The following is a 12,407-nucleotide window of genomic DNA, read 5'->3' on the forward strand; positions in this document are numbered from 1 at the left end:
CCGGGCTGCCAATGACAAGCATGGCCTATACGTCACGCGTTCGGTGGCCCATGGAACATTTTATGCGCCGCGAACGTTGCGAGGCGCCGGAACTCCGTTCAAATATCCACAGCTTACACATTTCAACTAACTCTTCTTGGTCAAAGCTTTTGAAGGGTGGCCAGGCTTGCGATGCGGATCGGTGGGCAGCGTAGACAGGCGCCATTTACAAGTAACCGGTTTACAAGTCAACAAGTACATACGTACAAAACGAATATTATTCGAGGCAAACCATATCAAAAGTAATAACTTATGTAAAGTGCGATAATCACGCAACGCACATCACCACCTAGGATGAGGCTGACCGTCCCATTGGCCTCGTTGAGGCGAATGTTCTTCATAGTCTGGTCCGCTACGAGTCCGACTCCTTTGCCATCCTGAATCCTGAGGACGGTGTGGTCCATCCCCTCTCCCTCGTCCCCGGCCTCTGCCCCGTCCACGCGTACCATTCGTCCATCCTCCACGATCTGGTCTATCATGATGGGGAACTGGGCCATGACGAAACTCTCGATCCCGATTGTACGGCCCATTGTTGAAAGACCCACGTGCAGGACCCGTTGGTGGAGATATGGGATTAGGGCGCATAGGCGATGGAGGTAGAGCCGCCCGTGGATGGCTAGGAGGATGGCTCACAGGAGGAACGCTTCCTGTAGCGAATGGTTGTGATGGAAAACTGGGCGGGGTGTTGTTCCATAGCTGAGGCGGTGTAGCTACTATAGAGGCAGCTGGTGCGGTTGGTGGTGTGGAATAGTTACCGACACCCATGCCATAATCCGCAGATAGGGTTCTTAATACAATGTGTATCTGTTCCTGCGTGAGGGAAGCTACCTCTGCTGCGAGGGACGTGTTAGCAAGCTGTGGGTAAGCTTGCTGCAGGGCAGTAAGTGGGGGCGCATTGATGGTTGCAGATACAGGTAAGGGTGTAGGCGCAGATACATGTGGTACAGGAGAGGCTACAGAAGGGCTTGGTTGGCCAATAGGATGATTGGTAGCAGTGGGCATATGAGGGGATTGCGGCGGGATAACCTGAGCAGGATGTTGGGGCACAGATGGTGGTGCCGGCGGCGGCGGGGCGAGTTTCCCTCTCGTTAAGACCCAGATACCGATAACATAATTCGACTTGCGGGTTTTTGGAAGGCATAAATTATCCATAAGCTCGACGAAGTCAGGCAAAGGATAGCTTGCGAGCAGCGGGACCATGTATAGTTCCTTGCCGGGGTGGTAGTCCTTCGGTCGGTTACCCCAAGGAAACACTAATCCATGGCGGCTGAAGAAAATTGTCGGTCAGAAATCTTACTTAAAATGCACGTGAGAGAATAGAAAACATACTTTTTATTGAGAAGGAATTCGCTGAACGTCTGCAGCATTGGGTTTCCCTCCACTGTGGAAAACGCGCAGGCAATGAGCTCCTTTTGTGAATTCATTCGCATTTGGAGGAGGAAATGCGAAGAGTTATCTGTAGGAACACGGCCATCGATGCGGAGAATATCGGAAGGGAAGAGGGTCTTCCATAAATCAGAATCGTGACCCAAAATCCGTCCTCCGACTTGCCGCGCAACCACGGGTGCTTCCTGAAGAGTTGAAGATTCTAAAGGCATGGATATCTGGTGCCCGTAAGTTAGCGCTAAGAACTACAACGATCAAATGCACCAACCTTGCCACTCCAAACAAGAGGAAGAGCGTCGAAGACTGCTTCAGGATCTTGAGGAGGCTGCTCCGTCTGTGAAGGCTCCAGATCATGTTCCTTCTCTAACAACATATCAAAATCTTCATCGTTAGCTTCTGCGGCGATGAGATCTGCCTCCACTTGCGACTCTCGTGAAACTCCAAGGTCTGATACGGGCTCAGGAGGTGCTGCTGACGGAGCTGACCATAAAGTGTTGAGGTCGAAAGATGTGCGGACAGGTGTCTCAGGTTTCGATATAAGCGAGGGGGCGGGTGTGGATGTAGCCGAAGTTGCACAATGGAGGCCAGGAGATTCGGAGGGTGCAGGTGCAGGCTCTGAGGCAACAGTAGGCGCAGGCTCTGTGGCCTCAGAAGGTACGGTTTCTGGGGTCGCGGGAGGTGCGGGCTCTGGGCTTGCACAAGGCGCGCCGTCTGTAGCAAGCATGGGAGTCTCCAATGCTGGAGTCTCCAGCCTTTCTGTATATGAATCTTGCGGGCCTGGTTCATCATCTAAATTGATGAGATCCGCGATATCAAGCTCCGGCTCCGGGAGCATCGTATGGAAATCAGATGCGAACAAATGATGTACGGGAGGTCTGTCATCGCCTGCTGGAAACTGGTTGATTGAATGGATGGGCACAGATGGATGCCCTCCCCAACTCGAGGTATGAGGTACGACTGGAGACTCAGGTGGCGCTGATCCCTGAGCAGCTGCAGACGCACGCTGCTTCTGCTGCTCCTCGGCGGCCCTCAAGCGTGCCTGCCGTTCTCTCTCTCGTCTTTCTTCCTCCTCCCTCTCACGCTCCCTCTCACGCTCGCGCTCGCGCATCGCAACATCACCATTCACATCCTCAATGTCCTGCAGGCCCTTATGAGTGATCTTTGCACGAGGAACAGTTGACTTTTGCAAGATTGAATGTTCCAGAGATTCTTTCTCCAATATTTTGATCGACTGTTTCGTCTCTTCGTTCGCTAAGTCAGTCGAGCTCATGAGGGCAAGTTCCTTTGGTGTGATAGAGGATGAGCTAATGCGCTTGTGAATGACCACACGATCTGGTTTGCTAAGGTTAAAGTCAAGCATACGAAACCTCTCCCTGTGAATGTCAATCAGCGCGTTGATTAAGAAACCAAAATAGAGTACGGGCTCACTTATACTTCGGCCCAACACTGAGCTTGTTGTGCTTGTCTGGTTCGCAGTACATATCAAATACGCATTGCTCAACCTCAGAAGCAAACGCCTTCGCCTCTTCCTCTAAGCGCGTCTTATCTTCATCACTTAATTCACCCTCATTGAGCTCGGCCTTACTGCCATCCTCTGTCGCAGCAGCATGTGGGTACTTCAAAAAAATCGAACAAAACAGCTGATGGAGTTTTCCAAGACAGTACTTTCTTGCTGGATCATCTTCAGCAGCGGCATCGCTGGATCTCCTACGTTTAGGAACAGGAGGCTGGGTGGCGCTCGTCGCCTTTCGCTTGAGACCAGAGCTTGGGACGAGAGACGCCTTCCTGGCTGATGATTCTTGAGATGGACCAGCTTTGTGGGAAGATTCTCGGGCGTTGACACTTTCACGGACGTTGGAATGTGCGTCCGATTCGCTGGAACTGGAAACTCTGCGACGACGCTGACGAATGAAGCACAAAAAAACGATCCAGCGTCAAAAGGTGACGATATTGAATAGGGTTGTAGAAACGCACCTTGGCAGATGATGATCCCTTCCTCCTAAACTTCTCCGGCTCCGCAATGTATTCGTCCTCGCTGTCTGTATTGTCCTCCGATTCTGATGGGGGAATCGCCGGAGGTGGCGTCGGGAGCCTGACAGTTTTGGCCTCATCGTGTTCAGGGTCGGCGTGTTCTTCCGCTACATCAGGTTCTTCCCACTTCACTAAAAACACGAAAAAGTATTAGCACCTCAAGTTCTTCGATTGAGTGTAAGGAAAAGAGAAAAGAGTACATCATTCTTTTTCCCTGCGTGAGAACAGGACGCCACTGTGACATAGGTTGTTCCATCTAGCGCCCGTTGACCACCGTGCTCAAGCAATCGCTCACATCGAAACCTCTTCAGACAAAAATTGACTCAAGAGGAAAAGTCGCGCGCCTATAACGTAAGGCCAAAGGCACCGTTGTACAACCATCACAGCGGCACGCAATTGACTGCAACAAAGATGTGGCGAACAGGAACAGATATGCCACTAACGATAGACGATAGCGAAGTACTTGCAGGACAAGACTCATAAGATGAATATACATGAAGAGGGATACGAGCCCACAGAGACAAACCACAAAAAGACCGGTGACACTCACTGACTGTACGTCGGCCAGTTAATTCAGTGCATGTAGAACATACATAAATATCTGCCAAGATGGGAGAATAATCAGTAATCGATGGTAAAATACGATAAGGGAAAACTTACGAAGTTCAGAAGCCTCTACTTCATCAAGCCTCACACAACGAAAATGATACCTACGCGCCGATTTAGTGAAGTTAGGTATTAGAATCTGATTGCATATACGCACCACTCATTACAGACAGAACAGCACACCATGGGCGTACCATCATCTGGTTCATGGCAAATACAAAATGTACATTTATCTTTTGGCTGTATGTCCTGGGCGTCCTGGGCGGCCTTGATAGGCTTCTCATTGCCGATATTGGTCTCTTTTTCCATCTCGCTCATATGGTCCTCGCTCTTCAGGGATCTCGCGCGTAACCTGGTAGATTTTAGCTGACTATCCTTGTTTGAACGTGACTTGACATTATTCGTAGTAGACACTGATTTTGTTCTTGAGCGGGTCGACATCGTTGGCGTCGGCGTCCCTGTTTGCAAGGTTTAGTGATGAGTCAAGAACAGAACGACTTTGAAACTCCGACATTCCGATGAGTTGTGGCAAAGAACCAACGTCGCACTTTCCAAACTAACGGTAGAAACTTGGCTCTCGAAGACCATCTGGCGCGTTGGGCTGTGGACGACCAGGACACTGTTCCATGGGCCCTGGCAACTCACGACTACTAGTTTGGGTGGGTCACCACGAATGTCATATCAAGCGCTCGCGTGAGCCTTCAAACATGATATCATAAGGCCTTAAAAATACCGTTGTTCTCATGCTTACCTTGTGATTTCTAGCCGTCGGGGAGTCAAGGGTGACTGAGTGAATGTCGCTCACACATTCTCTACCCCTATTAAGGGATACGAGTCCCTTTCTCAAGCTTCAAGCTTCATGGGTCGGTCTCTCCAGAATGGTCTGTCTGGCGCGGGTCTGGGACACATTAATACGGGTGCGTGTCCCGCTTTGCGAAGCAATAACCTAATCTAATGTTTCTAAACCATATGGTCATCCGGGATTAGGCAAGTCCAATTGTAGCGATCACTGCTCCAATACCTAGCAAGATCATCATTGGTCATCAGGACTCGGAGCTCAGCCAACATAGGTCAGCTGTGGTACCGTAAGAACTGCAGCATAACTAATACTATCAATGTCATCGATAAGGTGTCTGTGACCCGAATAACCTTCCGGGTGACTGAGGAACAAGCCGGTGGGTTGTCAGAGACTACTAGTACAAATTTGACGTGTACGTGTCTCTTGCTTAGGATAAGTACTCTTGAGTCGTAATAGCTGCTATGTGAGCTAGTACTATATAGCCTGTCTGTCTCTTGCTTCCGACGCTTGCATGATTTCATTTTACGACTACTTATCATTGAACGCGTTCCTATTCCCGGACTGCTGCTTCTCCCGCCGGAGATCTCGATCGATCTATTACTAGCGACACTCGGAAGGAATATCTTTGTTCTTTCGAATCTACTACTATACTTTACTCCATCCTTTTCAGTCGCCGCCTTTTTCGTCTGGACCATCAGGGTGACAAGCCATCCGTGCAAGTAATGTACCTGCTATGCTTGGGCCACGTTAAACTGACAGAATTTGCAGTGTGTACTGTCAGATTAACTTCTTGGCGGGTTCACCATCAACTTGTTCGTGGGCTCCTTGCCGCTTTGTCAAGTATGTGAATTTATACTTTCGTAACAAGTGTCCGCACCGCTCATGACAAGTACTGACTTTGGAATTGCAGGGTCACTTACCTACTAGTAGTAGTAATACTAGTACTATCGTGCTGCGTTAGTCAGACAGTTTCCTCGAGATCTCGGCATTACATGAGGCTTACACATGGCAGCAATCGCCCTCTCGAGCGATCCAAAGACACAGATACCCAGCCCCTTCCACATGATGGCCTCTCCTCAGCTTGGTAGCCCGACGCGCGACTCGCCACCGAAAGCATTGTCCCGTACTCCAGAGCCTTCCTCTTCCTCGTCATATGCCTCTGCTCAAGAGGTCCCTGAGACAAGGTCCATGACTTTTAAGCGACTCCGATCGTCATTGGAGCAAAGTTTGAAGACCGCAACACGTTCCAGAGCAAAAGTCCTGCCACCTGTTGATGACTTCGCAGCCGTCTCCGTCAAGGGTAAAGGCAAGGAGAAAGAGCCTGAAAGCCACGTTGCTGTGAAAGGGCAGGAGAAGGATAAGATCCTGTCCGGCATGCTGAGACGGTTGGAATCAAGGGTGGGACTGCGCAGAACTGCACGGGTGTCGACATCGACATCGATCCCCCTTGACGCAAGTCACGTCAATGCGATTGGAGCGCCTGCTGCCAGTGGTAATAACGCGGATGTAGTCACCAAGTCACGCCAGCCTGGATTCACGAGTTTTGCTACCCCATCCCTGTGGCAGGCATCCGTGTCTTCACCTGTTCTCCATCTCTCATCCCAAAATTTGCCGTCGGGTCCGTCGCAACCTGCAGCAATGGCGCCATTATCAAATACAGGCCCTATCACACCTGCACGCGATCGCACGCGGCGCGCCAGCGTTCAGCCCATTAAGTTCAAGGAAATTAGCGGTCCTCAGCCATTAGCAACGCGGCATGACCACCGCAGTGGCGCTGTAATGCCTGACCGCTCTGGTGCGGCCTCCCCTCGGGCAGGTAAATCTCGTCCATCTCCAGTACTCTCTACACTCAGGGGACGTTCGTCGGCTGACACACCTAGGCGGAGCCATGATTCGTCGAGCCCGCCGGGAACCCTGCCTGGCTCCCGAGCGCGGTTTGGCGACCTGTCCAGAACGCCTGTGGCTACGAGTGCCACTCACCTGCCTCTCCACAGCAGTCCACCTTCCTGTCACACTCCCAATCGTGCTGTGAGTCCTGCACGCGCAAGGACACCTCTTAAACAAGCCGTGGCTCCCGCATCCTATCAGGGGTTTACTTCTGCATCTACATCTACATCACATCTTTCTTTGAATTCCTCCAGTCCACCAACGGTATCAACTTCAGCCCGTATGCCTTCTGTGGATGCACCAAGGAGACCCTCAGTTGATGCGCCACGGAGAAGTTCTGTTGATACCCCACAGAGACCTTCTTTTGATACCTCCCAAAGACCATCTGCAGAAGTGCCGCGAAAAGCATCTGGCGAAACCTCTCGAAGAGGCTCCATCGACGTGCATCGCCGACCCATGGCCTCCCCTGTGCCTAGAGCATGCTCCCCTCAGTCTACCGTGCGTCCACGTGCTACATCACCTTCTCAGCGCACGCCTGCATGCGCCCAGAATCGCTTTAATATCTCAACTGCTTCCCTTGTCTCTCCTTCCACTCCAGAGCAGCGTGAGGTTATACGTGCTGCAACTTCGCTTCTTTGCAAAGAATTACGGAAAGCACCAGCGCATCTTGCACGTAGTGATGCACAGAAGGAGTGGGCGGAAGTAGAGGTGCGCATGCAGCCCTTAATCAGGCTTGAACGCGTTTGGGGGAAGAGTGGCTGTGCCAGTGCCAGTTCTAGCCAGGTTGCTGGGGGTGTTGGCTCCATGGTGCTTAGCTCAGCTGGGGAGGAAAGAGAAAGGAAGCTCTTCTGCGAGGCCCTTCGAGATGGCGTTGTTCTCTGCCAGTAAGCCTTGACAGTTACTCCGACTGGTGTGCTGTTTAATGTTGCATCTTTTCAGGCTGATAAACAAGCATTATTCTGGGGCCATAACTCGCATCGACCACCGTGAAGATGGTCTTAAGCAAACCAGCAACATCACCAGGTTCATTGCCGCATGCTCGCAACACGGTGTCCCTTCCGACGACATTTTCTATCGTGACGACCTTATCCAGGCGACCCCAGAGACCCTTTGCCGTGTCGCATGTACCATCATTTCGTTGATGAAGCTTTTTGAAGACCCTGGAGTCGGTCGTGCCAAAGTCATCGCGGGTCAAGGCAAGAAAGGTGCCATCGTAGCTTCAAGCAACGACCCTTACTCCTCGGCGATTTCTTGCGCCGCTTCTTCCACACCGAATCTGCTACCACGACCAACCTCTCCAGTTCGTAGAATGCAGAGTCCACATGAACGATCACTCCTCCCAGTGCGACCTGATAGTCCGCAATCGGGAACATCTGCTGGCACAGCTAAGAGAGTCCCCATCATTGACAGAAGCATGACACCAGCCAGTAACAACAATCATGAAATCCACCAGGTTCCCCCTCTTACGAGTCCATGTCCAACCCCTATATCTTCCCTTCGTGCGCACTCTCGAACTGGACTTCCAGTTGACAGTAGCGTTAGCCCTCTCTCCAGCCTTCAGCCACTCGACATTCCCTTCCCTCAATCACCGACTTCGCAGGTGTCCAATCTGTCGACAGCGGGCTGTGATGCAGACTATCCCCCACGACAGTCAAGAACCTCCAGCAATCTCACTGATAACACTGCCCTCTCCAGCATCTTTGACATCAGGCGGGTAAGCAGCAGCACCCAAAACAAGTTTGGCACCATCAGGACTTTCACAACTGAAGCGACCTCTTGCTCTGAGGCGCCTTCGTTTACTCGAACGGAGGCTAGCTCGGTGGCAGCACTCATGGCAGAAGAGATGAACAGGAGACGGGGTAGTGGAGAGCCTACACCTCGGTCGAGAGAGCGACGCCCGAGCGAGCCAGGTGTACTTGATCTGGTTAGCCTCGCAGAGGAAGAGGAGAACAGTGCCTGTGGGTCGAGCTCTAATCACCATCAGAAGGAGAGTCTACAGTCTAAGGGACCCTCGCGGGAGCAGGAAACGGACGCGCAGAACCGTGTGCGACTCGGTAAAGGCAAATGGCCCGACGACTTTCTGGACGCTTTCAAGGCACAAGCTCCAAGTCCATCTCAAGCAGTTCCAATTGCAACATCGTCGAACAGTGTAGATGCGCCCCTTGGTTCCAGCCCTCTATCTGTATCCCCGACCAGAAAGCCTTCCATTGTTGGATCATCACGTCACAACGACAGCACAGAGTCCAGAGTTCGAAGGCCATCTCATCGGTCAACCCATAGCGCGGAGGTCCTAATGCCGAGGAATTCAGTGCTTCGTTTGGATACCAGCTCAGACAATTCACCAGGCTCCAAAGTCATTCTGCGTCGTCAGAGTACACGGAATGGTGTTCGCAGAAATGGGGTCTACTATCCTCGTAATAGCGCCGACGACCCTGGGACTCCAAAGGATGACGATCCTCGCATTGTCCCCTTCCCGCGTGCCGTGTCAGGGGAACATGCTGCTCGTGCCACGCCATCTCCCGATTCTACTGCCAAGGGCAATGTCACGAATAACCAGGATGCTCCCCGTGTGCGTGGTCGCTTCCAGAGTGATGTTGAAGATAATCGAGCTCGAAGATGCAGTCGTCCAACTTCGCTTGATGAGTTGGGCAGAGCGCGGAGGTCTCGATATGAAAGCATGGTCAATCTAGGGGTGGCCTCTGGAAATACCAGTGCGAGCGACTTACTATCAAGGGACTCCGGCGACGGAAGCGCCGTACGACAGACCGTAATAATCAAGGAAGAAGGGAAACCTGCGACTCATTTCGTGAGTTCTCCTATTTATGCAAGCCAGCGCCCAGGTTTTTGACTTTACCTTTATAAGCAACTCGGAAATTGCATCGGCCGCGGGCAGTTCGGCACAGTGTATCGGGCTCTGAATCTGACAACCGGACAAATGGTGGCAGTTAAACGAATCCGATTAGAAGGTTTGAAAGAGGACGAAGTTGCCCAGCTCATGAGGGAGGTGGACTTGATGAAAAGACTATCACATCCAAGTATTGTGAAGTACGAAGGGATGGCTCGAGATGAACAGTACCTCAACATCGTTCTTGAGTGAGTACAGTCCATTATCTTGTTGGATGTTTCTTGTAATGAGTTCAATATAGATATGCTGAAAGCGGCTCATTGGGCCAGATGCTCAAAGCTTTCGGCAAGTTGAATGAGCATCTTGTGGCAGGCTACGTTGTCAAGATTCTCGAGGGCTTGCATTACTTGCATCGTTGCGATGTTGTCCACTGCGATTTGAAAGCCGCCAACATCCTCACTACAAAGACGGGGAATATCAAGCTCTCGGATTTCGGCGTTTCCCTGAACCTGAAAGCTATAGAACGAGAGAAGGACGTTGCTGGTACTCCGAACTGGATGGCCCCAGAGGTCATCGAGCTCAAAGGGGCTTCAACGAAGGCTGACATTTGGTCGTTGGGATGCACAGTTGTCGAACTTCTTACTGGACGTCCGCCATTTGGGGATATCACCAACACAATGACAGGTATGATCATGGTAATTGTTCCGGATGCATGACTGATGTAAATGCAGTCATGTTCCGCATTGTCGAGGACGAGATGCCAATCCCTGAAGAATGCTCCGAGCCGTTGAAAGACTTCCTTCAGCAATGCTTCCAGAAGGAACCCTCGATGCGACCTGATGCTGAGCTATTGTGCGAGCACCCCTGGCTGAAGAAAAATTGGGATGCCCTCAAGGTTCGTGGGTTTCTGGATAGTATGCGAAGTGTTACCAATCGATTTCATTTAGGAGCTTCGTCTTCAGGATAGCATACCCTTTCTCCGGCGTGTTAGCACTGATCTACAAAAGACTGACATTACGCACCTTGCATCTATGGATATCAACAGAATCGAATCACCTTCCTCGGTTCAAGAGGAGCCATCAAAGTCCCCAAGGCGCAGATTATCCAGTGGACCGTCTTCGCCAATTTCGCTTCCGGAGAATACCCCATTCACCGCTAGGGATCATTCCTTTATCAAGACCACCTTTGGGAAACGTGAGCCCGAAATTTGCGGCCGGTTAGTCTCGCTGATCGCATTTGTAGCCATGGTCTGTAGAGTGTGTATGGGAAGTATCAAAAGAAGCGCCGTCATTTGCGACAAGTGTAATCTCATCACTCACTCGAAATGTGCTCCTGAAGCTCCTCCCACATGCGACCTTCGCTCTCAACTGTTACTTTACGCACAGTACGCCGAGCAAGGAAGCCCTGCTGGTATCCCGTTCGATGGATTGAATGGGCTACATCCTCATCCATCGACGATTATTCCTTCTGAAGTCTCCTTCGCTACACCTTCTCCTCGACCAAGCACGGACATCACGCCGTCATCACAATTACTATCACCCACTCCTCCCAACGTCTACAAGCTTATAAATCCCTTCAAACGTTCTCGTTCTTCCCTAGCAGCAGAGAATAGGTCTTCCCCTTTGGCATCGCCGTCATCGATGCCTCAGCCTCTGTCTCACGATGATGTCACTCCCAAGCGAAAACCCTCTAAGCTCTCACCGAATATGATCTCGAAAGAACGACCTCCTTCATTGTCAAGTAATGGTACTGCCCCCAATGTCGGTAGCATGAAGAAGGCTGACAGCCAGTCCAGCCGTCAAGAACCGGGCGGTAAATCCTTCTTTTCAATAGTTGAGCCTGATACAGATACAATTCCACAACCTGGTCCACCAGTTCCCGACAAGAAACCATTTTATGCCCATGCTACGACCGCCACTCTCAATGATCGTATGGACAGTTCATTACGCCACATTCCGGGCACAGTGCCCAACGAACCTGACCGTCACAAAAAACGGGCAGCGGAGAAACCATCAGGCTGCACTGTTCAGTGACTCTTCTCTCTCATCTACTGTCATCCTCGCCTGCACCAATCATCCGATCATAGCATGATTCAGATACCGTCATGGACACTGTACCACTAAAGTCCTTAGTGCTTTTACCCATTTATTACTGATCACTACTATACTGTTCATTAAGACGTATCTTAATATATACTCTACTTTTAGCACTTATAGCCTGGTGCAATATCTAATAACCAACCACCTCAAGTTCAGTGTCCCGTGAGCAAAAACAAAGCGCTCCCTTGCTTAGACCGACCTTCTTGATATCCGCTGACATAATCTCACCGTGCGGCGCCGGTATCTGTCCAGGTTCGGGCCGCTCCGTCGTCCAGCGCCGTTCAATGGATACCAACTTCAAGTTCGTGGCAACACTGACCTTGTAGTACCATCTTGTTTGGATGGCAACGATGTCAGGGCTCTTTGCATTGCAATATATTGGCATGAAAGTCCAGAACGACGATAGTCGACTCCTGGCATATAAAGAGACACTTTCGGGGAGGTGAGCAACCTTTGATTTCGGTCCTTTCCGATCTCTCAGGCTCTGTACTACACTTCATTGAAATTGTTTTACTACTGAATTACACTATTACAGCGCTGGCAATACATATGGTCCCGACCGAACTAGAATGTGACAACCACACCCTGGGATTGCAGATAGTCACAGTTGCACGCCCATCGCCGTCTCGCGGCCTGATCCTTTTATCATGTCACTCACTCCGAGGGCCAATGAAATTTGCCCTCAAGGTTATTAAGTATGTACGTTCCACTTATC

General features: G+C 51.0%; 2 protein-coding genes across 2 annotated transcripts; one reads left to right on the plus strand and one right to left on the minus strand.

Moving 5' to 3' along the window:
* Window positions 1-158: 158 nt before the first annotated feature.
* F5147DRAFT_682235 (uncharacterized protein) lies at window positions 159-4,607 on the minus strand. The gene is made up of 8 exons (XM_041436438.1): window positions 4,220-4,607; window positions 4,117-4,166; window positions 4,007-4,057; window positions 3,400-3,587; window positions 2,854-3,326; window positions 1,694-2,798; window positions 1,369-1,643; window positions 159-1,306 (listed from the first exon to the last, which is right to left on the minus strand). Exons 1-8 carry the CDS (start codon window positions 4,501-4,503, stop codon window positions 322-324), a joined length of 3,411 nt encoding a protein of 1,136 aa, XP_041295556.1. The 5' UTR covers window positions 4,504-4,607; the 3' UTR covers window positions 159-321.
* A 1,309-nt stretch (window positions 4,608-5,916) lies between these two features.
* Window positions 5,917-11,847, plus strand: F5147DRAFT_608417 (uncharacterized protein). Its single transcript, XM_041432383.1, has 8 exons — window positions 5,917-7,082; window positions 7,179-7,632; window positions 7,688-9,554; window positions 9,612-9,841; window positions 9,895-10,277; window positions 10,325-10,488; window positions 10,541-10,787; window positions 10,836-11,847. The coding sequence occupies exons 1-8, from the start codon at window positions 5,924-5,926 to the stop codon at window positions 11,624-11,626; spliced, it is 5,295 nt and encodes a 1,764-aa protein (XP_041295557.1). The 5' UTR covers window positions 5,917-5,923; the 3' UTR covers window positions 11,627-11,847.
* The last annotated feature ends 560 nt before the right edge of the window (window positions 11,848-12,407 follow it).

Source organism: Suillus discolor (assembly GCF_016758755.1).
Source record: "Suillus discolor strain FC423 chromosome Unknown F5147scaffold_13, whole genome shotgun sequence".
Taxonomy (NCBI): Eukaryota; Fungi; Basidiomycota; class Agaricomycetes; order Boletales; family Suillaceae; genus Suillus; species Suillus discolor.